A 21,658-nucleotide genomic window follows, 5' to 3' on the forward strand; every position below is an offset into this window, starting at 1 on the left:
AGCACCGACGAAGTAAATCCCGGGCGAGAGAGCCCCATCCCCCCTCTGCATGCTGAGCCGTGCGTCTAGCCAACTCTTCCCTTCAGCCCCTCCCCCCCCCCCACACCTCGCCTTCTCTTTGTTCTTCAGCCTTCGTGCTCGAACTGCTCACGGGCCCCGGCGTCGCCTCATCCGTCACGGGCACCGCAGCACGCCGTCTCCCTCTCCCACACACACACACACCTCATACGCCGTTCTCGCTTCTCAAAGTGTTTCGCTTTCGAACCCCCGTTCAGGTGCCACCCGCATCCCGGCACCCTCTCCGCGTGCTGCGCGCCGTCTCGGCCACCGGCTACAAGGAGCTTCCTGAAGCGCCGCTCTCGCCCACCCCATCCGCAATGAGCGCCAATCGTGTTCCGACGGTAGTAGCCGGCCTCGATGGAGCCAACCCGGTGAAGCGAGAGCGCCACCCCGCGTGGTACCCGCCCCTGAAGCTGGACGGCAACGGGCTGAAGGTGATGAACTCCCTGACAGAGACCCTTGAGGACTTCGCGCCGCGTGATGGCCGCGTGGTGCGATGGTACACGTGCGGCCCGACCGTCTACGATCTCTCTCACATGGGCCACGCCCGTGCTTACCTCACCTTCGACATCATCCGCCGTGTCATGGAAGACTACTTCGGCTACTCCGTGATTTATCAGATGAACATCACGGATATCGACGACAAGATCATCAAGCGCGCTCGCGTGAATAAGCTGCTGGATGACTTCAAGGAGGGGGAGCTGCGCCACGGCGACGTGGCGAGGCTCATGGCGTTCACGGCGGAGGCCGTCACCGCCGCCGAGAGCGGCCTTGCCAAGCGCAAGGCGGCGCTGTTCGAGCCGATTACCGAAGGCGCCAGCAGCCGCGCCAAGGCGGACCGCGAGGAGAAGTTGCTAGAGGTGCAGCTGAAGGAGTCGCAGCTTGTGGAGACCAAGGTGAAGATCGCGGCGGCCAAGGATGACTTTGCCGCCCTGTTCGCCGCGGCCAGCGGCGTGAACGGCGACCTGCTTGACGAGCGCAGCGGCCACAGCGTCTCCGATCAGCAGATCTTCGAAGACCACGCCCGAAAATACGAGCGAGCGTTCTTCGAGGACATGCAGCGCTTGGGCATTCGTGAGCCGGACATCGTGACGCGCGTCACGGAGTACGTGCCGCAGGTGGTGGAGTTCGTGCAGAAAATCATCGACAACGGCTTTGCCTACGTCGGCGAGACATCTGTCTTCTTTGACACCGAGGCATACATCAGGGCCGGTCACGACTACCCGAAGCTGAAGCCTGGCGGCGATCGCAACACCACGGAGGACGAGATGGCCGAGGGCGAGGGCGTACTTTCGAAAGGCATCGAGGGCGAGAAGCGCAGCCCGAACGACTTTGCTCTGTGGAAGTTCTCGAAGCCCGGCGAGCCGCGCTGGCCATCCCCGTGGGGCGAGGGTCGTCCGGGCTGGCACATCGAGTGCTCCGTGATGGCGTCCGACATTCTCGGCGAGAACATGGACATCCACAGCGGTGGGTGGGACTTGAAGTTTCCGCACCACGACAACGAGTGCGCGCAGAGCGAGGCGTGCAACCTGCACAGCCAGTGGGTGAACTACTTCCTCCACTGCGGCCATCTCCACATCAAGGGGCTGAAGATGAGCAAGAGCCTCAAGAACTTCATCACCATCCGCCAGGCGCTGGACGAACTCGGCGTCACGGCGCGCACGATGCGGCTGCTGTTCCTTGCAAATCCCTGGAACAAGCCGATGAACTTCTCGGACCAGTCGCTCGACGAGGCGAAGGAAAAGGAGCGGGTCCTGCGCGCCTTCTTCGGCAGCGTCGACATTGTCCTCCGCACCGATAACTGGAAGGCCACGCAGGGTGCCAACAAGCACGACCGCGAGCTGCTGTCCAAGTGGGTCGAGGCCGAGGCAGCCGTGCACGCGGCGTTGCAGGACAACTTTGACACGGTCGTTGCCCTGCAGCAGCTCATGTCTCTCGTCGCGGCGACGAACCAGTACCTGCTGTCTGGCGAGCGGCCGAGTGCGACGCTGGTGCGCAAGGTAGGCTGCTACGTGACGAAGATGTTCCGCATCTTCGGCGTCGTCGAGGGGTCTGACGATGTCGGCCTGCAGAAGCAGGGCTCCGGCGATGGCGAAGCGCGCTTCATCGAGGTCGTGAACACTCTCGTGCGCTTCCGTGATGAGGTGCGCGATGCGGCGAAAGACCACAAGGTGGTGGCGGGCTTCCTGCCCTTGTGCGACAAGGTGCGCGATGAGTGGCTTGTCGACGCTGGCGTACGGCTCGAGGACAACCCGGCGGGCCCGACGACGTGGAAGAGCGACGAGCCGGCGCTGCTGCACAAAGAGCTGGCGGAGCGCCGCGCTCAGCAAGAAGGGGATCGCCAGAGGAGGCTGGCGAATCAGGCGGAGACGAAGCGCAAGCTCGTGGAAAAGTGGCGGCAGTTCACCTACCCGCCGTCCGAGTACTTTCGCCTCCAGGACGAGCAACGGGTAGAGAAGAAGTACGCTGCCTACGACGACGTCACCGGCCTCCCAACGATGACGGCGGCCGGCGAGGAGGTGAGCGAGAAGGAGGCAAAGAAGTTGAGCAAGGAGCAGGCGAAGTACGCCAAGTCGTACGACGAGTTTATCGGCAAGGGTGGCGTGTCGTGGCTTCAAGAGCAGGAGGCGGAGCTGGCCAGCATGGTGGCCGAGCTCAAAGGCAGCAATTAGGCGTCGGTGGCGAAGCGCTCACCCGTGAGCACAAACGTCTCAAACAACGTCGAGCACATCCAGGTAACTGGAGGGTGATCCACCGATGAGGGCGGCGGCAGGAGGAGAGGTGCGGGATTATGGAGACTCGCCTCTTTCCTCGCCTTTCAACACCTCTGCCGTCCGCGAAGCCACGCGCGTTGAGGAGGGTAATCATCGGTAGAGCGTGGGAGGGAAGGGTGGCAGTTGATGGCCGGCAGCGCGCATCTAGCGTAGAAGACGTCGTCGGCGTCATCGGCATGGCGCGGATTTGTTTGCCTCTCTCTCTCTGCCGCCGACAGGCGTGTCATTTGCAGAGGAGCTGCATCTGTTTGCCCCCCCTCCACACCCTATTCTTCCACCCTTTCCCCACCGTTGTCGCACTCAGGCGCGCGCTTTAGTAGGCACGAGTGCCGCACACACGCACACGCACGCACGCCCCTCCCCGCCTCCGACGGCAACAAGACAATGGGCATGTAATGCAGCAACGTGTGCTCACCCTTGGTGAGCATTTATCCCGCTTCTCCTGTTGTTCTGTTACTTCGGAGGGGGCGTGGAGTGTGTCTGTGTGTGTGAGAGAGAGAGAGCTTTCCGTGGGTCTCGCACGCCCTCGCCCCAACGGACGGATGTGGGCCAGTCGTTATCCTCCGCCTCTCTTCCGTGCGTGAGGGTGTCGAGAGAGGTAGGGCGCACGCGTGTCTGTCAGTGAGGGCGTGCATGATGTGGTGACGGGGGCTTGAGTGCAGGCGTGCACGCCCCTCATGAGGTGGTACCTTAGTGAGAAAACATAACATCAAAGGGGAAAGAACAGTACCGACGAAAGCCACGTGCGCCTGTGTGCTGGAGAGGAGGAGGGAAGGAGAGGGAGGGGGTGGGTGGACGTCGACGGAGCAGATCACCATGCTGCACGGGCGCCGCACAACCCCACACAGCGCGATGGGTATCACCCACGAGAACAAAAAAAAAAGGAGGGGAACAGAGTGTTATGGCTCCCACCTCACCCGATGGCGTCGACGTCGTCGTCTTCCACGGGGTCCCGCTAGTCTTCGACGCCGGTCTCTCACTCCCCTCCCCCCATTCGCGATTATCATCGCCTCTCTGCCCCCCCCCCCTCCACCCCCTCTCGCCTCTTCTCCTCGAGCTCAACCGGCTCTGCTGGCATCCATTCATCGATGCCCAGAAACAGATGCAGCACACTCATGCGCCATGACGCACATTTTCCAGCGCGCCATCTCCATCCCTTCTGGTGTAGTCGGCTCCTTGCCGCCTTGCCGCACACGTATACCCATGCAGTCGATGCCGCGGGCATCGCTGGATGCGGTGCCGTTCATTCATCCGCTCTAACCCACCAAACACACAGAGAGGGGGATCCTTCACGCACTGCATAGAGAGATGCCGCTGCGAACATGAAGCTCGTCGTGAACCGTGGATTGGCGAGCTCTGCCAGCGCGTTCACCACCACCGGCGACGCAAACGTCAGCCTAAACCTGACGCAGCTGGGCTTCAAGCGGTGCGGGAGGCCCACACGGATCGTAGAGGCAACGCGCGCACACGCCCTACGGGCATGAACTATCACGGTGGCTCGGCGGAGCTGAGAGGATATGTGAACGATGAAGGCAGGAACTAGCTGCCTTGCAGACGGCTGGCATTCCGGCGGACGAGACGGCGATCTTGGTGGATGAGAGCGGCTTTCCACACATCACGGGGATGCCGGGCAGAGCGAACATTATCAAGCGCATGGCGTGGCCAGCGAAGAGGGTTGAAGGCAGGCAATGTGCTCCCCATGTGCCACAGCAGCCACGGCACGCGGACCAAACCAAGGGATCAGTGCGGCAACGTCGTCTGCCCCCCCCCCCACCAACTACGACGGTTCGCTGGGCGCATCCTCGGCAAGGGCATTCCCGTCGGCATGGCAACGTACCAGCTGCCTGTCGTACGCCTAACCGTCCTCCTCGACCGCTGCCACTCGGTCAGCATGCCAGACCCTCCCCTACTGCTTCGTCGGCGTCAGCGGCGGCAAGACGTGCTCATGATCTCGGGCTGCCAGGACACGCAGACATCCTCCGACTTCGGCGACGCTGTGCCTGGCGTGCGTTGTAATAAACGCGCAGGACCTCTCCGACACGGACACGGTACTCAAGACGCGCGAGATTCCCGTGCAGCAGTTCGACTAGGTGTCACAGCTAAGCGCGTCGAAGCACATCGAATTCAGCACCCGCTCCCCACGAGTTTGACCCTTCACCGCGCACACCTCCGTCAAGCGCTCACTGCCGGTGATGTACCCGTAGAGCAGGGCGCTGGACGCGGTAGAAGCTCAACGACTTCTTCCCACCCTCACCATAAGCCGGTGCGCAGGCGTGCCTCGGAGACCGCTCCATCGGTATGGCGCCTCCCACGTTACCCTGATGACAGGGAGTGGAGAGGAGGGGTGGGGGAGGGGCACACCCCAGTGCGTGGCATCCAGCGCACACACACATACACACAAACTCTGTGCGTGGGAAAGCCAAGCGGTCTCTCCCCTCCCCTCTTCACCCCCCCCATCCCTGCCAATGCAGAGCCACTTCCGGTGGTGACAGGGCTAGGCCCCCTACGGCGTAGGAGGAGGGGGGGGGAAGGGCAGCGCGATGTATCGCCACTGGTCTCGGCGGCCAGGCCGTGGATGGCGGGGCGGAAGCATGGGTAAAGTGTGAGGCGGAGGGGCCGTGCTCTCAGATGACGGAGTCGGGGCATTGTGCCGTGACACCTGCGCGTCTGCGGCTGCTTCGCACCACGCGGATGGGCTGCCTGTGACACAGGGCCGCGCAGGGGCTGTCGCGTGGCGCATGGCCGCATGCGGTGCGGGGCAGGGCAATGGGGCTCACGCTGATGTCAGCAACAACGTCGCATATCCTATATTTCTGATGGTGCGCCTCCATCGCCTTCGTTGTGCACGTTGAAGTGGTTCTTCTCTCCGGGCGCTATCCCCCCATACCACCTTGTTCTTCTGGGCCCTCTTCACAAACCGCACACGTTCCTGTTTATCGGTGCGTGTCTCACGCTCTCTCGCTCTCGCTCTGCGCACCCGCGTGTGTGTGTATGTGCGTACGGGTGCACGTCTCTCCACCGTGATGGATGCGTAGTGGGCGAAGATGTATGTCGGTGTTGTACTGCTGTTGGCCACGACCCACCATCCCTCCGGCACATACACGTCTGCATAGCCCTTTCACACCCCACCCTGCTTCTCTCACGCATCTTTTCCCTTTACTTGCATGTACGGGTCAACCAAGCTGTGTCTCACCTCTCCTGCCTTCGCTTTCAAGGCGGCGACCCCACCCCCGCATCCCCATACACGCCTGCACAGCCTCCAACTCTCTCACGCTTTCTCATGTGGGGCCCATGGCGCACCGGTCCATCCATCTCGTCCTCGCGAACGGCGTCAAGCAGCCGCACACGGGTCGTTGCATGCAACGAGATCCGTCGCTGGAGTGAGCCAGCTGTGGGGCTCGTGCCTCTTGCGAGAGGACGAGGGTACGGCAATGCCCTTTTCGCCGCATCACACGGCAGCAGCCGCTTCATTTGTGGCTCCCGTTTTTCAGCGTCTGCGACGGCGTTCCGGCCGACGTCGCTGCTGCTGTGCTCGCGCCATTGCCGCGAACCACTGGCGAGTGGCGGCGACAGTGTGGCGCCGCCCGCGTCACCGCCTTCGCAGCCGCCTTCTGCACCCTCAGCGGCGTCGCAGCGCAAAGAGTACACGGCAGAGCTGCTGCGCAGCATTTCACGTCGTGGCGGTGGTGCCGTGCGCCGCGCGCGACACGGCACCACCACCTCTGCTGCAGTCGCCCTATCCGCCCTTCTGAACCCTTCCAGCATATCGGCAAAGGGGGAAGCGACCAACAACGGTGGCGGCGCTCCCGCACTCGCCGCCACGTCGGTGAAAGGAGCCGAGCATGTCGCAGCCGGCTCACCGCTGCTGCGTGTATTCGACGCTACACACGCGCCTCGCTCCACAGCGCCGTCCCGGCCAGCGGAACCGAAGTCGCCATCATTCGCCGGCCCCATCGCCAATCGACGCTCCATTGCTGAAGCACCGCGCACGAGACGCAACGCAAACTCAAACGCGAGTGTTTTTACCGCAGGTAGCACGGCAGGGGGCGGGGCACCGTCGTCTGCACCTCCGCCAGCACCCCGACCAACGCCGCTGTCCCGAGCACTGCTCCACAAGCTGCTCCACACGATTCGAACTGAGAAGCGGGTCCCGTGGGACGCCCTCTCTCGGCTGCACCCGGAGCTGCTTCACATGCCCCTCTATGCATGCCGTCACGAATGGTGTGAGGGCTACTGCGCTCGCGGAAGCGCGACACCGATCGTCTCGCTGGCGAAGGCCGGTTCCGCCAGGGCACCATCCTTGCCTGCCGCCTCTCTTACCACCATTGCAAAACCGCGTGGTGATCGCAACGGTCATCGGCGCCGGCTTCCGCCGCTGCTGCTCTGTGCCGCGTCCACCGGAACCGGAAAAAGCGTGCTCATCCCGCTTTACGCACTCGACGCGCATTGGGCAGTGCTGGAGCGACGACTGCTGCGGACGATCGACGCCTACGACAAAGCCGCTGCAGCGGAGGCCACGGAGAAGGTGCGGGGTGGTGCCCACTCCGCGCACGATAACTTGCTCTCCGCCATGACGGCGCAACAGACGGCGGCTGCCGCGGCGGAGGCGGAGGCGGAGGCGGAGGCGGCCCACATTGCCTTGCAGCCTTTCCCTCTCGACTCGCAAGAGAGCTTCATACGCGAGTTCACGGCCTGCAGCCGGCTGCGCATTGTGGTGAGTCAACCAACTCGTGTAGCATGTGCGGAGCTTGCCGCGTATGCAAGCGCGCTCTTGGACGCCGGTCGCACGCGTGTCGGTGCCAGTGACAGCACCGAGGTGGCGCCGGCAGGAGCAGGACTCAGCGGCGGCCGCCGCCGCGACAAGAAGCAGTGTGCCCTGAGCCGTCGGCTTGTTGGGAAGCGGGTAGGTTTTGCTGTCGGTGGGGAGTCACAGTTCTGCTCCGAAACAGAGATTGTCTTCGCCACCCCTGGCTACGTTCTCAATGCGCTGCAGGTCTCCCATCCCCAGTCGTCGCTGTCGCCAACGACGCTTGTGGTGGATGAGGCACACTGCCGCGACATCGAGACGGATGCCTTGCTGGCCTGGATGAAGCTGTCGCGAGAGTGCAGCCAAGGAGGTGATGCATCGACATTGGATACCTCGGCGCCGCTGCCGGTGCTGCGTCAGTACTACGTGGTGTCCGCTACCATGAATCTGCAGGCGATGGACGCCTATCTTTGTCGAGGACTTCAGAACGGCAGCAACGGCGAGCGCGACGCCCATCCAGGGCCGCGCGAAGGCCTCGCACGAGGGCCCGAGCGCACCATCGCCGAGAGCGATGCCCTCCCCGAGGATGCCGGGGGCACCGACCCCGTGTCTGCAGACGCGCCGCTTCTGCTTCTATCTCCGATGCAACTTCATCATGTGCGACGGTGGTGGCAAAGAGAGCAGTCGCTCGGCGCTGGCGGACGTATCGATGGCGCAGACGTGGACTCCGCCGTGGCGCGGGCTGTGACGACGGATCAACGCGTGCGCGCGGCCGTCCTGCAGCTCGTAGAGGTCACCGAAGGCTACGGCGAGTGCGATGACGGTTACCGTGACGACCTCCTTCTCATCGGTGGCGCCGCGAGTGCGGCGAACGGCTCACCCGCCGCCAGCTCCACAGAACACGCGGTGGCCGACTTCTTTGCCAGCAGTGCCAAGAGTCCCACAGAGACCACAGCCAGAGTGGCGCCATCGCGTCTGTCGCCTCCCCTCAACCCATCGGAGCTTCGCGGCGCTGACGGCGCGGTGATTGTCATTGCCACCCAACCGTACCGTGTGGAGCGCTACTTCGTCGACGATCTCGATCCCGTAAAGGGCTGCTTTGCGAGGTCGCAGGTGCTGTTTGATGAGGCCACACGTCTCAGTGCTACCGCTGCTGCATCGGCGGCAGCGGCCCGCACTCCTTCCAACGCGCTGCAAGGTGGGGCTAGCGGAGGTAGGAAAGGTGGAAGCCAACCCAAGCAAGGCGACAAGGCAGCCTCCTCCGCGTCCGCTGCCGACGCCACCCAGCGGACGAGCAGGGGCTTTCCGATGTGCCTCACCGACGATGGTGCCGCACTCCGAGCACGGTTGGTCGATTTACACGGCACGCGCGCCGCCTCCTATGTCATGCTCAGCACCCGTGCGCGCGCGCTAGTGGAGCTGATTCTTCAGTTGCTGCAGGCCGCACGGCTTCGATGGATCGACGGTGCGGCCGCGCCTCCCGCGACACCGCGACCTCCGCGCAGCGAACAGTCCTACCACGCCGATGACATCGCCTCTGAGCCGGTGTCAACGACTCTCGCAGCCGCAGATCCGCCGGCAGCGGAGGCTCCGATCACAGTGCTGGTATTCGTCGCCGGCATCAGCGAGCTGCACCAGATCATGCTGGCTCTCGAACGGCTGTGCGACACTGTGCAGCCCTCGCCCTCGACGGCGTTGTTCCCATCCACCAACGTTGCAGACTCGAGCGCACCCTCGACTCTCGTGCTGCGCCACGGCTCCGAAGTCTTCTCTGTCGGTCTTCTGCACTCTACCGCGGTGGGGAGTCCGCAAGAGCAGTTGACGGCGACGGAGCACTCGGGGGCGCCGTTGCGCTTGCTTCTCTCGACCAACGTCGCTGAGAGCTCCCTCACCATTGCGAACACCCGCGTCGTGGTGGACACGTGCCTTGAGCGCCGCATCAGCACCGACGACGTCACCGGTGCTACGCAGGTGCTGACCTCCTTTGTGTCACCGAGTGGGCTGCGGCAGAGATGTGGACGGGTTGGCCGGACTGGCGATGGCGTGGTGATCCACCTGGCGCCAAGGCGGTTTGTGCTCCCAGAGACCCTTCTGCAGCCTCCGACGACGACGCGGCGGGCCGTGTTGCCCACGTCCTCAACTGCAGGCCTGCCCGATTCTTCAGCGTCGACGCTGACCTTCGAGGCCCTGCCTGATGGCGTCGCAACGGTGCTGCTGCGGCTAAAGTTTCTCTTCGCGAAGGTAGGTGACGCGTTGGCGGCGTTGCCGTCGCCGCCGAGCGCCGCAGCGGTGCGGCTGGCCTTGCAGCAGCTCGCGGATATGGATCTTCTCCTCTTGCCGGAGGCGGCAGAGACAACGCCGCCTCAGGAGACGACTCGCAACGTACCCGATCTCGCAGCGCGCACCGCCTCCACTGAGCGACGCAGCTTGATGGAGGCCAGCGCCGCCTCTGCCTCCGCAGCCGCACGTGGGCCGTTCCGTCCCGCTAATGCAGTCGCCCTCTATGGCGGCGACGGCGCGCTGCTCCCTCTACTAGACTGCAGCACTTTTACCCCAAAGGGTTACTTCGTGGCAAGTCTGCCGCTGCCGTACGAGCACGCTGCCCTCGTCTATTATGGCCTGCAGTTCTGCTGCGTCGAGGACGCGCTACTGGTGGCGTGCGCCATGGCCGTCCCGTCGCTGTTTCTGACGCCGCGCGTGTCGTCCCGTAGCGCCATCCAGATGGGGGCGCGACGCGGCACAAACTCTGACTACGCCTCGCAGCGGTGGGACGTGGACAGGATGCCGGCCCTCTCGCCGCTCGAGCAGTTCTATCGGCACCTCTGGGTGCAGCGTCACCTTGCCGGCTTCGCCGTGCAGCGGATGGTGCGCCCCGCCGCCTGCCCGTCCGACGGCGGCGAGGCGACCAACAGCCGCCAATGCATCCACGACAAGAGTTCCGCGAGCGGCACGGGCGAGCCCGCGCCCACCACGGCCGCTGCGACAACGTCGGTGGAACGGCAGGCGGGACAGCTGAGTGAACCTCTCATGTTGCGCGCACTGCTGCGGCAATGGTACGCCTTTTCGAATGTGGACGCCTGCATCGGGTTCCAGAACACGCACGGCCTGAACAGGAGCGCCATGCGCCAAGTGGACAGCATGGTGGCTCAGACCTGCGGCCGGCTCATTCGACTACTGCTGCAGGTGAGCACCGCCTCAGAGGATGGCGCTGCCAAGCGCTTCGTTGTCGAGGATGCTGAGGCCGAGGTGGATTTCGGGGCCTACGTGTGCCAAGCCGGCGCTGTTGGGTCCGGCGCGACTGTCCTGCCAAGCATGAACGGCATGGCACGACGTGGCAGCCGCGGCGGTGGCAGCACTATCGGCCGTATTCCCTTTCTTCCAGACTGGCCTGCAGAGGCCCGGGAGCAGCTGCTGCGCTCACTGCGGCGCCTCCAGCGCGTTGCGGTGGGTCGTGTGCACCTGCGCCACACCGAAGTGCGGCAACGCTACGGCCTGCCGCAGTGGTACGACAGCGAAGAGCGGTGGATTCGACTGTGGGGTCGTCCATATCTGCGGCATGGCCCCACCGACCACTTGGCCTCACGTATCAGCGGGCGAGGAGCAGGCAAAATCAGTGCCGGTGTTGTGGACAAGGAGCGAGACGCAAGAGAGGCGGTGCAGCGGCACCCGTGCTTCAGGTACTGGGTCGATGGCCTGCCTGCGTTGCGGTCGCCCTACCCATCCCTCTACAGGCAGCAGCGCACGACGTCCGTCGCTGTTGGCGGCGCCATCACCCCTTTCTCCACAAGTGTGCCTCCGCCGTTGTCCACGCAAGTCACGCGGTCAAAGGTGCCCATCTACCGCCCGCCAGTCCCGCCACCGCCGATCCCGCCCGTCGTCTTCGCGATGGGCCGCACCGACGATCGACTGTGCGCCGCCTTCGTAGCCGCGTTTGGCCACCGAACCTTGCGCGGCGAGGACGGGGGGCACCGCTTCCACCACCGCCGCCTGCGCCGCAACATGCAGGCGCTGGCGAACGACGAGGAGCACGTCTGCACTTTTCATATAGATGTGCAGCAGCAGCAAGACCTAGCATCGTCGTCCCTGTCTAGCAGTGGTGCAGCGGATCAACCGACATGCACCGCGCCACTGTCCCCGCCGTCCAACTCCTACGACCTCCTCCACGCATCGGGTGTGACGTCGAAGTCGGTGGAGCAGGCCCTTTCTCCATACCTGCGTGGCGCGGGCCTGCAGCAGCTGGAGGTCTTCCAAAGCAACCGCCTCGCCGTGGCAGCTCGCTTCGCCAGCGACGGGTTCAGCGGCCTCTTCGACAGCCTCTCGCCCAGCTACACCGCCGTTCTCTGCGCCAACGGCGACGCTGACAGCAACGCAGATGAAGAGAGCGACGACATGTACGACGGCGGAAGCGACGCCGTCTCTACGCAGCGCGTTCATGCGGTGCGGGATGGACGGCGCACTGCTGCAAGGAGCACGAGAAGTGCCGAAGCCATGTGTGGGGTCGCAACTTCAGAGGCAGCACCGACAAACGCTCGGCCGGTAAGCGCAGACGGTGCACATGGACCGCCATCGGAGGATCTACTGAAGGCGGTAGTGCTCCCGTCCGCGTTGCGATACGCTGACGGGGGGAGGCCGCCACCGACAGCGACATCGCCTGCCCGAGACACCTCCACTCGAATAAGTCATCCGTACGTGCAGCTGGCACCTTTCGGCGTCAGCCTCCTCACTGCCGCGACCGCAGGCACCGGCGGTGGGGGTGGGGGCAGCAGCCTTGGCAGCCTACAGCGCATACCCTTGTCTGGTGTTGCGACCGCTGCACTCAGCTCGCCAACTGTGCCGGCGCAGCCGTCGTCGTCCTTGATCACCGTTCCCACCTTACACTCCGCATCGCTCGTACGTCAGGCCGACTCCGCTGCGGATGAGCGGCGCAGCGTGCGCTTCGTCGAGGTCCCTCTACCGTCCGCCGCTGCGGCAACGCGGCCCGCCCGCGGTGGCGCCGCCACTGCGACTGTGACGACGACGACGTGCGTGGCGTGGTCCGACAACCTTGGCATTAGTGGCCGGTCGGTCACTCGAGCTGCCGTAGCAGCCTTGGGTCTGGCGGACCTGTTTCCCACGGCGCCTCCGCTGTCGAAGAACTCGTCGCCGCTCGACAGCCGGGGAACTCCCTTGCGCACCAACAGCGGCGACGGCACGGCCGCCGCCTCTGCGCCTTCATCGGCGTGCACGAACTTGCAGCCGTCGAATGGCACGGCAACGCCGACAACGCTTACGGTCAGTGTCGTGCCGCCCATCTACGTTACCCGCAGCATCACGTGGAAGGTGCTTCTGCCTGCCCTCGTACCCCCCGCCTCCTCGATGGCGCAAGCCACGCACAAGGGCAGCACCGACGCGGCACCGCCGCCTGCGCACTACTGTATGCTCTGCAACTACCTGTGCTCTAGCCAAGGCGCCCTTGACCAGCACTACCGTTGTGCCAGCCACCTTGAGCATCTCTACCATGCCGTTCAGCTCGGACTGCGCCGCGAGCACCTGGAGACGCTGTACGGCTGGGCCCCACGGACCGCAAGCGGCCATCAATGCGCGGGCACAGATGAGGCACACACGCGCGATCACCCCGGTTTCAGCGAAAGCGAAGGTAGCGCCAGCACGCTCCACCTTGCACCGCCTGTCACTGCTGCGTTGCCGCTGGCGTCGCTACTCTCCCTTCAGAGCGTCACCCGCCTGCCGCTCGCCCAGCACGTCTACCCATGTGTAGTCGGTGCCCAGTCATTCTTGAACTGCCTACAGTGGTCCGCCGGTGACCCTGCGCCGTCATCGTCATCCCTGTCCTCGTCACGGGAGCCGAAACTCCCGGGCGCGCATAAAGCGGAGGGCAGAGCAGCAGGGGCGCACCGCGCGACGCCGCTCGCGGTGGCTGGCAGTCTCGTGGCGCTGCAGAGCGTCACCGATGTTCTTCCGCCGCCGCACCTGCGGAAGCCGACGCAGCCAAGCCCGTGCCGCGGTGGTTTTGGAGTGGGGGCGGCGCCACCGTCGTCATCGGTCGACGCGGAGACACTCTCGGCGCATCATGTGTGGGTGCTGAACTTGTCCAACAGCGGCGAAGCGAGTGCGGCTGCCTCGGGAACTACTTCGCCACCGATGTCAGCGCTGCTCGTTGTGGCCGGCTACCTCGCCGCTGCCTCACCGCAGGCCACGGTGGCGCTGCTGCTCAACGACACACACACACACCTCCACGCGGTGATGCTGTACGGCTTGGGCGTGTGGCGGCTGCCGACGCCGCTGCCTATGCAAGGCTACATGGGTCTCCTGGAGCATATCGGACGCGGCGGTGGCTGGCCCGGTGTGCTGGTGCCCATGACTAACGTACCGTCCCATAAAAGGCACGAAAGCGTGCGTGAAGAAGCGTCACCTGCGACGCATGGCCCCTCGGACGGGCTCCACTGGTGCGCTCCGGAGGCGGCGTGTGCCCTGAGCTCAGACAAGCATCGCTGCGGCATGTCGGCGAGTGCGCGCGCGCTAAACCGTGACGCCATCGTGGAGGCCACGCTACTTCTCGTCCTTCACGAATATCTTCACGCGCGCCGCAACATGGTCACCCTGGCCGACTACGTTGAGCGCGTGATGCACAAGCTTCAGCTCTCTCCCTTTGTGGTGTCAGGCGCGCGTGCGGTGCACGGGGCCGAGAAGGCATCACCAGCGGTGACAGCAGCAGACGTGTTGACCGCATACCTGATACACGTCCGTCACGGCCAAACCATACAGGCGCTCTTGCGCGACCTCGGGTGCGTCTTCGCGACACCGCCGCGCGCTCTGGCGACGCTCATGCAACCCGCAAGGGCGTCTACTCCTGCCAGAAGTGCCGAGGAGGGTTGCAGTGCTGCGCAAGTGGGGCTGCGTGCTCCCCGCCGCCATGAGGCGTCCTTGTCGCCTGCGGCGGCGGCGCTGTCAAAACGGCTCAGCTACCGCACGCTGGGTGCCGAAGGGGCAGCGGTGGAGATGATGTTCACGGTACCACCGGCGCTCCCGTCGCGGCTACCGCCGGTCACCTTTGCCGCCCAGCTACGTCAGTTCTACGTCGACCGTCACGCGCACCGCTGGATGCCGCAGAGGCAGGCGTCTGCAACCCCGGCACGCACGAGTGGCGCCGCGGCCAGCACAGCCCGAGCGGGAGACGAGGAGCTCATCAAGGGTAATTCACATGCGCGCCCTGCACGTGAGCTCCAAGCCCGCGACAGGGCTGGCCGCCTACGTGGCCCCCGCAAGGTCGACAAGGGCATCGAAATCGTTGATGATGAGGAGAGCCTGCCGCAGTTTTAGACGCTGAGTTCAAAGGAAGGGATAGAACGGTGTCAAGCCTCCCTCCCGCACCGCTGGCGTTATTCGCACACCCGCGCGTGCGGGTGTGCTGGTGTCGCTGTTTGGGTCGATTCTTTCTGTCTGTTTATCCATCCCTACCTATCACAGAGCATGACTAAGTAAGGTGCGCCTACACGGACTCGCTAGCCCCATCACCGGCGCACAGACCTCCCCGCGCCTCCCTCCGCTGCTCGGTCCCACCATTTTCGATCGTGTTGCATGCGCGTGTGCCCCCCCCCTTCCTCCCCCTCTCTCGCCTCTGTGTGTGTGTGTGTGTGTGTGTGCGTGTGTAGAATGGGATATGAGAAACAAGTACGGAGGCAGCGTGCTGCACCGTGGGCACGCACGACTCTCGACACATACACAGACACATGCTGCTGCTGCTACTGCTCTCTCGGCCCAATGCTTCGCCCCTTCTGTGGCTCGGTCGGTTTGTCTTCCTCTATTCCTGCTGCATCGTTTCACTCGCCGCGGATTCGTGGGCAGCGCCCTCAACGCACGCAAGCACAGGCACGGAGAGAGAGGGAACGGCAGCCGCTGCTGTGCGTCTGCGTGTATTGGTGTTGGAAAAGTGTCCACGAGCGGCAACAACAGCCATGTTGCGCTCGCTCCGCGGTGCGGGCCACCGTCGCGGCGCTCGCTGCATTCTTACCCGGCGGCGCACCGCATCCAGTCAAGTGATTCCGTCTCTCCCGCGCACTGCACAGCGTGCGATGTCGACCTCGTCACGTTCGCTGACCGCGTCGGCGACGTCTTCCGCATCTCGGCGCTCAAAACGGCTGAGCTACGCCGACGCGGACGTGGTCTACGGCGAGAAGCCCACGACAGCACCGCCATGGGGTCTGCGGCCAAGCCCCCATGCCGGCTCGATCAGCACCGCGATGAGTGCCGCGCGCCATGCATCATGGCGCATCCGCGCGCAGCAGCGCTGGTTGACGTTGCTTCTCGCGCTCATGCGGGCACCATACATCGGTGCGATTACGATGCGTGTGCTCGAGGCCTCCGCCTACGCCGCCTATGCAACGGGCTCTGTTATGGTATTTACTCGTCGGCGTGCGGGGCCTCCGGTGGCGGTGGCAACGGAGCCGGACTCCTCTTGCGAGAACGTCGACTTGTGCGAGGCGGGCTGCACCGCCCAAACGCAGGTGTCGCAGGCACGATGCAGCGCCCACCTGCCTAAGGCAGGCGACCTCTCAGCGTCGCCGCGTCCCTCGCCGGCCGGCCGCCCCTCCTCCTCGCTTCTCTTCTCTCACGACGCGCCGCTGCGTGAGCACGCCCTTGACTGCCTCTACATCGGCGCCAGCTCGATCCACAGCAGAGGGCTGTTCACGGCACGTGCGCTGCCGCGCGGCACCCGCATCATCGCCGAGTCGCGCCGCTCCCTCCTACTCGCACCGCACTTTGTCACCTTGCTAGCTGACACGCACGATAAGCTGCCGGATACGTGGCACTACACCCAACCCACCGGGTGCGTCGTGGAGTTGGTGACGCAGGCGCAGCCACATCATCTAATGAACCACAGCTGCGCACCGAATGTGTGCAGTGGACTCTCACACACCTTCTGGGAGGCCGCCACGATAGCAGGTAAATGGCAGGAGCAGCAGCAGCAGCAGCGCTCGCGGCGGAGCGGCTCCACGCACGGTGCTGCGAGTGGGCGCACGGAGGCCTCCCACGGTAACGTCAGGGAGGAAGGTAGTCGCAGTGACATGATAGCTTGGACCTCGTCGTCGTCGCCCTTGGCCGCCGAAGCGCACAGCGCGGGCTGTGGCGAGCGGTTGACGCGGTGGCCGCACTTCGCTGACGCAAACAGCTTCTTTCTGACTCGCGATGTCGCGGCGGAAGAGGAGCTCACGCTGGACTACAGCACTCGCATGGCCCCCCTCTACGCAGGGGACTCGGCACGCGCGCTACAGTCGCGCAGCTGGCTGCTCTGCCGCTGTGGGCAGCCGTGCTGCCGTCACTACGTGTACCGCCCAAAGCCGGAAGTCAGCGCCTTTTTGCGCGCGCTGCGCACGGCACCCTATGGACACGAGCGCGGACCGCAGCCGCCAGGGCAGCACAACGTGCCGTTGATGCCGGATGGTGCAGCGCTGTCTTGCCCGACGGACGCGCGCGACCCCGTGCATATCATGGCAAAGTTGCTCGAGCTTGGCTTCGATGATGAACTTGTGCTCCTGAGCTACGCCGCCGGCAGTGCGGACGTGGTGGCGTACCTTTATGGGCAGCCGCTGCCCTCACTACAGAAATCCTCACGAACTCAATCGCGGGCACCATTCGCACGAATGTGCCCGTCGTCAGCGAGCGCGCCGCCGGCGGTGCACGAGGGCATTGACGTGGAGGTGCGCAGGATGACCAAGCGCCAGCTGCTCTCGGAATACCGCTATGTCTTTCGACTCTTGAACGAAGCGGTGCCGGTGCGTACGTGAATAGCCTCCCTATGTGTGCGTGCTATGTGTGTGTGTGTGTGTGTGTTCTTTTCATGGGGGAAGAGGAGGGAGGGAGGACGACGGACTCGGCCGGAGTGGCGCAGCGCGCTTGTGCCAAGAGGGCCCTCCTCCTTGCCCGTAGGCCCGCCTTCTCTTCTCCTCCCACCCTCTCTCGCCGCCCTCACCCGCACTCATGCGCAGCGCAGGAGGTCGCATGTGCCGGTGTGTCGTAGGCCCGCATCGTCGAAGCGCCTCCGAAACGGTAACAGAAAAACGCCTGAAGGCACTCGCGCACAGCCACAAGCGTACGTAATCGCACGCACACCTGTACCCACCCAACCTCAAATCCCCGAACACACACATGCATTCCCTTATCTTGCCAAGGAGGCACCGCTACGCACGATGAGCTGTACCTCTTACGCCTCCACTGACTCCTTCCCTTTTTCCCTCTCGGCTCGCACTGCGTCACGCTCCTTCTTGTCGCGGCTGTGTGGGTTCGCTCATTCTCGGGGTGTTGTCCCCCTTCCCTCGTGGCATCGTCATCGTCTTCTCCACCGCCACCGTCCACGCTGCACACGCACACTCCACAGCGTACTTCACCTTCCTAGCTGTCTCCCTCACTCCCTCTCTGTAACCCTAACTGTCGTTGCGGCTACCGCTCTGCGTCCTTTCCGGCAACTTCTCCTGCGGTTCACTGCCAGCGTTGCTCCTACCTGTGGTGCCCCGTTCCTCTGGCCCCTCACACACACACACACTCACCTGCACTCTCTCAGTCTCCTTTGTCAACCGCTGGAGCTCAGCGCATTCGCTTTTTCGGCCGCCGCTTCGCCTCCATCTCGCGCCGCCGCACCTCCTCGCACCTCCCTCCTCCCTCGCCCCGCGCGCGCCGGCCTCTCTCTGCATTCCGCACAGACCTGCCAAGGCGCTCTCCCGTGTGTGTCGTCGCCCGCCGTCCTTCCCAAGTGCTCAATGGGTGATCATGACGTCGCTCTCTGCCACGTCAGCCGCTACAACCATGCGAATTACTGGGCCTTTGTGCCGCTGCCAACGGTCAGCGACGACACGGGATGCGACAGTCTGCATCATGACAGCGCTTCCAAAAGGATAAGGATGGCGCCGCCGGCGTCCGCGTCGAAGGCGGGCGCGGCCGAGGAACGCCTGCACCCCTACGAAAGGCGTCTATTGGATCAGTACCAGATCCACCTCCAACCCGCCAACCGCAACCCGCTGAGCCGAGCCGATTCCGCCGCCGGTCGAGAGGAAACGGCGCAGACCCCCGCGCAGGTGCAGATGGTGTCTGGTGTTGCTGTTGCGGACTCGACTTCAGATCAGCACGCCTCTGTTGCATCCAGTCAGGACCTCGTCGACCTCTTCTTCCTTGAGGGCAGCCAGGCCGTCGACGGTCTGTGCTTCTCGCCCTACCCCATCTACGGTTGGCGCACGGCCGAGGAGCGCCGGGCTGCCGTTTGTGAGGTTTTCAAGACGTACAACGTGGTCACGCGCCTGCCCGCCTCGCCGGCTGCCCTGGCCGCCGCGCAGCGCCGCTACAGCCGCCACCGGCACTCCGCCATCGCCCCCATCAACAAGAGTGCGATCGAGACGCGTGAGCAGTACTGGCGCCGCCTGTCGAACCTGTACACCCAGAAGGGTGTAAAAGATGCTGCTTCTGCCGCCGACGCTGCGGCTACGACGGCGACGAACGGTGCCGTCCCCGCTGCCCCCGCCTACGAGCCCGAGGATCCATTCTACATCATCGATCTCGGCCGTGTTGTGGAGCAGATGGCGCGCTGGCGTCACGAGCTGCCGATGGTGCGCCCTTACTTTGCCGTGAAAAGCAACCCGCAACCGGCTGTTTTGGAGGTGCTCAGCGCCCTCGGCGCCGGTTTCGACTGCGCGTCCAAGGAAGAAATACATATGGTGCTAGGTCACCAGCTCGTGGCGTCGCCGGACGACATCATCTTCGCCAACCCGTGCAAGCAGCTCGGCGACCTGCGTGAGGCGCAGGCGTGCGGCGTGACCTACGTGACGGTGGACAACCCGCTGGAGATGGAAAAGATCAGTCGCCTGATGCCCTCCGCCCACGCGATTATCCGCATCAAGACGAACGACAGCAAGGCCCAGTGCTCCTTTTCCACCAAGTTCGGTGCCCCCCTTGAAGATGTCGAGGGCCTACTGGAGGCGGCCCGCCAGTTCAACGTCACCGTGTGCGGCGTCAGCTTTCACGTCGGCAGCGGCAACGACGACCAGTCTGCGTACGTGTCCGCGGTACGCGATGCCTACCAAGTCTTTCAGCAGGCGGTCCAGTACGGCTTCAAGTGCACCATCCTCGACATCGGCGGCGGCTTCCCGGGCACGGAGGTCGTCGAGGGCAGCGGCAATACCTCTTTCGAGGCCATTGCCCGTACTATTCGACCGGTGCTGGCGGAGCTCTTCGGCGGCGGTGATGTCACCATCATCAGTGAGCCCGGCCGCTACTTCACGGCTGCCTCGCACGCGCTTCTCATGAACGTATTCGCCTCCCGCACGCTGCGACTGTCCGATGTCGAGGTGAGTCGCCAAGCCTTCCAGTCCGTCGTGTCGATGGACGAGCCCGAAGAGTACCAGTACTACGTCAACGACGGCCTCTACCACAGCTTCAACTGCATCCTCTTCGATCACGCCCACCCAACGCTTCTCCTGCTAAACGACGGCGACGGCGCTGACGGGGTGGAGAGTGGCACGGAGGCGGCAGCGGTGTGCAGCGAGGAGGAGGGCGAGACGTCGCTGAGCGGTCCCCTGGCGAACGATCCACTGTTCATGTCCGCCTGGGACCGCCGTCGCAGCTTCGCGCGCCGCCCGCTGCGCATCACAACCATCTTCGGCCCCACCTGCGATTCGATGGACTGCATCCTGAAGAAGCAGCCCTTCCCGGAGATGAAGCTGGGCGACTGGCTTCTGGTGCCAGACATGGGCAGCTACACCACCGCCGCCGCCGGCTTCTTCAACGGTTTCGCGACGCGCCGCCTTGAGTGGGTGAGCTCTGTGGACTTGTGCGCGAGGCCGAGGCCTGTGTATACGCGTGAGGGCAACACGCTGAGGTGTGTGAGCGAGTGAGAGAGGGACAGAAAGGAGACCCGGTGCTGTAGGGTGTGCTCGTCCATCCCACAAGAGGATGGACGGTCTCTTCGCTCCGGCCACCTCACCACCTCCTTTAGCCGCCCCCTCCTCCGCCCCCTCTCCCCCTATCGTCCCCTTTTCTGTGGTGGTTGCACTTGTATTCGTGTTGGATGCACGGCGACGCTGCTCGCTTGTGTTTGTGCGCCTGCGCCTGCGCGCGTGTTTCGCTTTTCGTTCACCCCCTGTGGTCCCTTCGTGAGCCTCCCCATCCCCGCTCTTCTTCGCCGCTGGCTTCGTTGTTGCTCTTCTCTGACGCCTACGCAACGCAAGCCCCCCCCCTCTCCCTCACCCTTGTGCCCCACAAACTCCCACTGACAGTGCTTCCACTTACTAAGTCGGCCCAACCCCAGCGAAGCCCCCTCGCCGCCGCTGCTGCCGCCGACCCCTTCTCTCTCTTGCCTCGTGTCTCTCCTGCTCCTTTTCTCTTGTCGTGTACACTCCTCACTTACCGCGCGGCCTACTCCTCGTGGCTCCTCAGCGTGGGCATCAGTGAGCGAGGTCGGCGCACACGCGCGTACGTGGGCGAGCCAGAGATCAAGTCATGCCGGGATATACCATGCGTGTGTGTGTGTGTGTGTGTGCATGTCCATGAGGCTTGCGCGTGTAGGGGTGCGGGGCACATCCCGTTGTCGTTTGGCGTTGTCGCTGTCGCTGTCCCCGTTGCTGTTGCTGAATAGCCTGGTGCTTGTTAGCCACCCCCTCCCCCTCCCTCCATCTGGCCTTCCTCTGCTCACAACAGGGGCAAAGGCCTTTGCATTCATTCTCTAATTTATGGCCGTCTCTCCTCCCCCTCCCCTCCCTTCTGCCTGCAAAACACCTCTTGTCCTTTCCCTCGGCCGCTTAGCGGATGCTGGACTGATGAGAAACGGAGCAGTGAGCGAAGCTCTCCCCCTCTTCCTCCCCCTCTTCCTCCCTCCCCTCCCCTCCCCTCCCCTCCATGTTGTTGTAACGCGCGCAGTACTACGACGTTCACCGGCACCATAATAAATAACAACGTCATGCAAAGAGCGCGCTTGAGGGAGGGAGGAAGACAGTGACGTGTCCGTGTGTGTGTGTGTGTGTGTGTCCGTGTCTGTGTGTGTGTGTCCGTGTGTGTGTGTGTGTGTGTGTGTGTCCGTGTGTGTGTGTGTGTGTGTGTG

The 21,658-nt window shown here is 64.2% G+C and overlaps 4 protein-coding genes across 4 annotated transcripts; all 4 read left to right on the forward strand.

Annotated features, from left to right (window-relative positions):
- Window positions 1-377: 377 nt before the first annotated feature.
- Window positions 378-2,732, forward strand: LDBPK_120255 (uncharacterized protein; the record flags this gene model as incomplete). The annotated part of the gene is made up of 1 exon (XM_003859089.1): window positions 378-2,732. The coding sequence occupies one exon, from the start codon at window positions 378-380 to the stop codon at window positions 2,730-2,732; it is 2,355 nt and encodes a 784-aa protein (XP_003859137.1).
- Window positions 2,733-6,114: 3,382 nt separating this feature from the next.
- Window positions 6,115-14,898, forward strand: LDBPK_120260 (hypothetical protein, conserved; the record flags this gene model as incomplete). Its single annotated transcript, XM_003859090.1, has 1 exon — window positions 6,115-14,898. The coding sequence occupies one exon, from the start codon at window positions 6,115-6,117 to the stop codon at window positions 14,896-14,898; it is 8,784 nt and encodes a 2,927-aa protein (XP_003859138.1).
- Window positions 14,899-15,308: 410 nt separating this feature from the next.
- Window positions 15,309-17,363, forward strand: LDBPK_120270 (hypothetical protein, conserved; the record flags this gene model as incomplete). The annotated part of the gene is made up of 1 exon (XM_003859091.1): window positions 15,309-17,363. The coding sequence occupies one exon, from the start codon at window positions 15,309-15,311 to the stop codon at window positions 17,361-17,363; it is 2,055 nt and encodes a 684-aa protein (XP_003859139.1).
- A 969-nt stretch (window positions 17,364-18,332) lies between these two features.
- On the forward strand, window positions 18,333-20,456 carry LDBPK_120105 (uncharacterized protein; the record flags this gene model as incomplete). The annotated part of the gene is made up of 1 exon (XM_003859092.1): window positions 18,333-20,456. One exon carries the CDS (start codon window positions 18,333-18,335, stop codon window positions 20,454-20,456), a length of 2,124 nt encoding a protein of 707 aa, XP_003859140.1.
- Between the last annotated feature and the right edge of the window lie 1,202 nt (window positions 20,457-21,658).

Source organism: Leishmania donovani, chromosome 12 (genome assembly GCF_000227135.1).
Source record: "Leishmania donovani BPK282A1 complete genome, chromosome 12".
Lineage (NCBI taxonomy): Eukaryota > Euglenozoa > Kinetoplastea > Trypanosomatida > Trypanosomatidae > Leishmania > Leishmania donovani.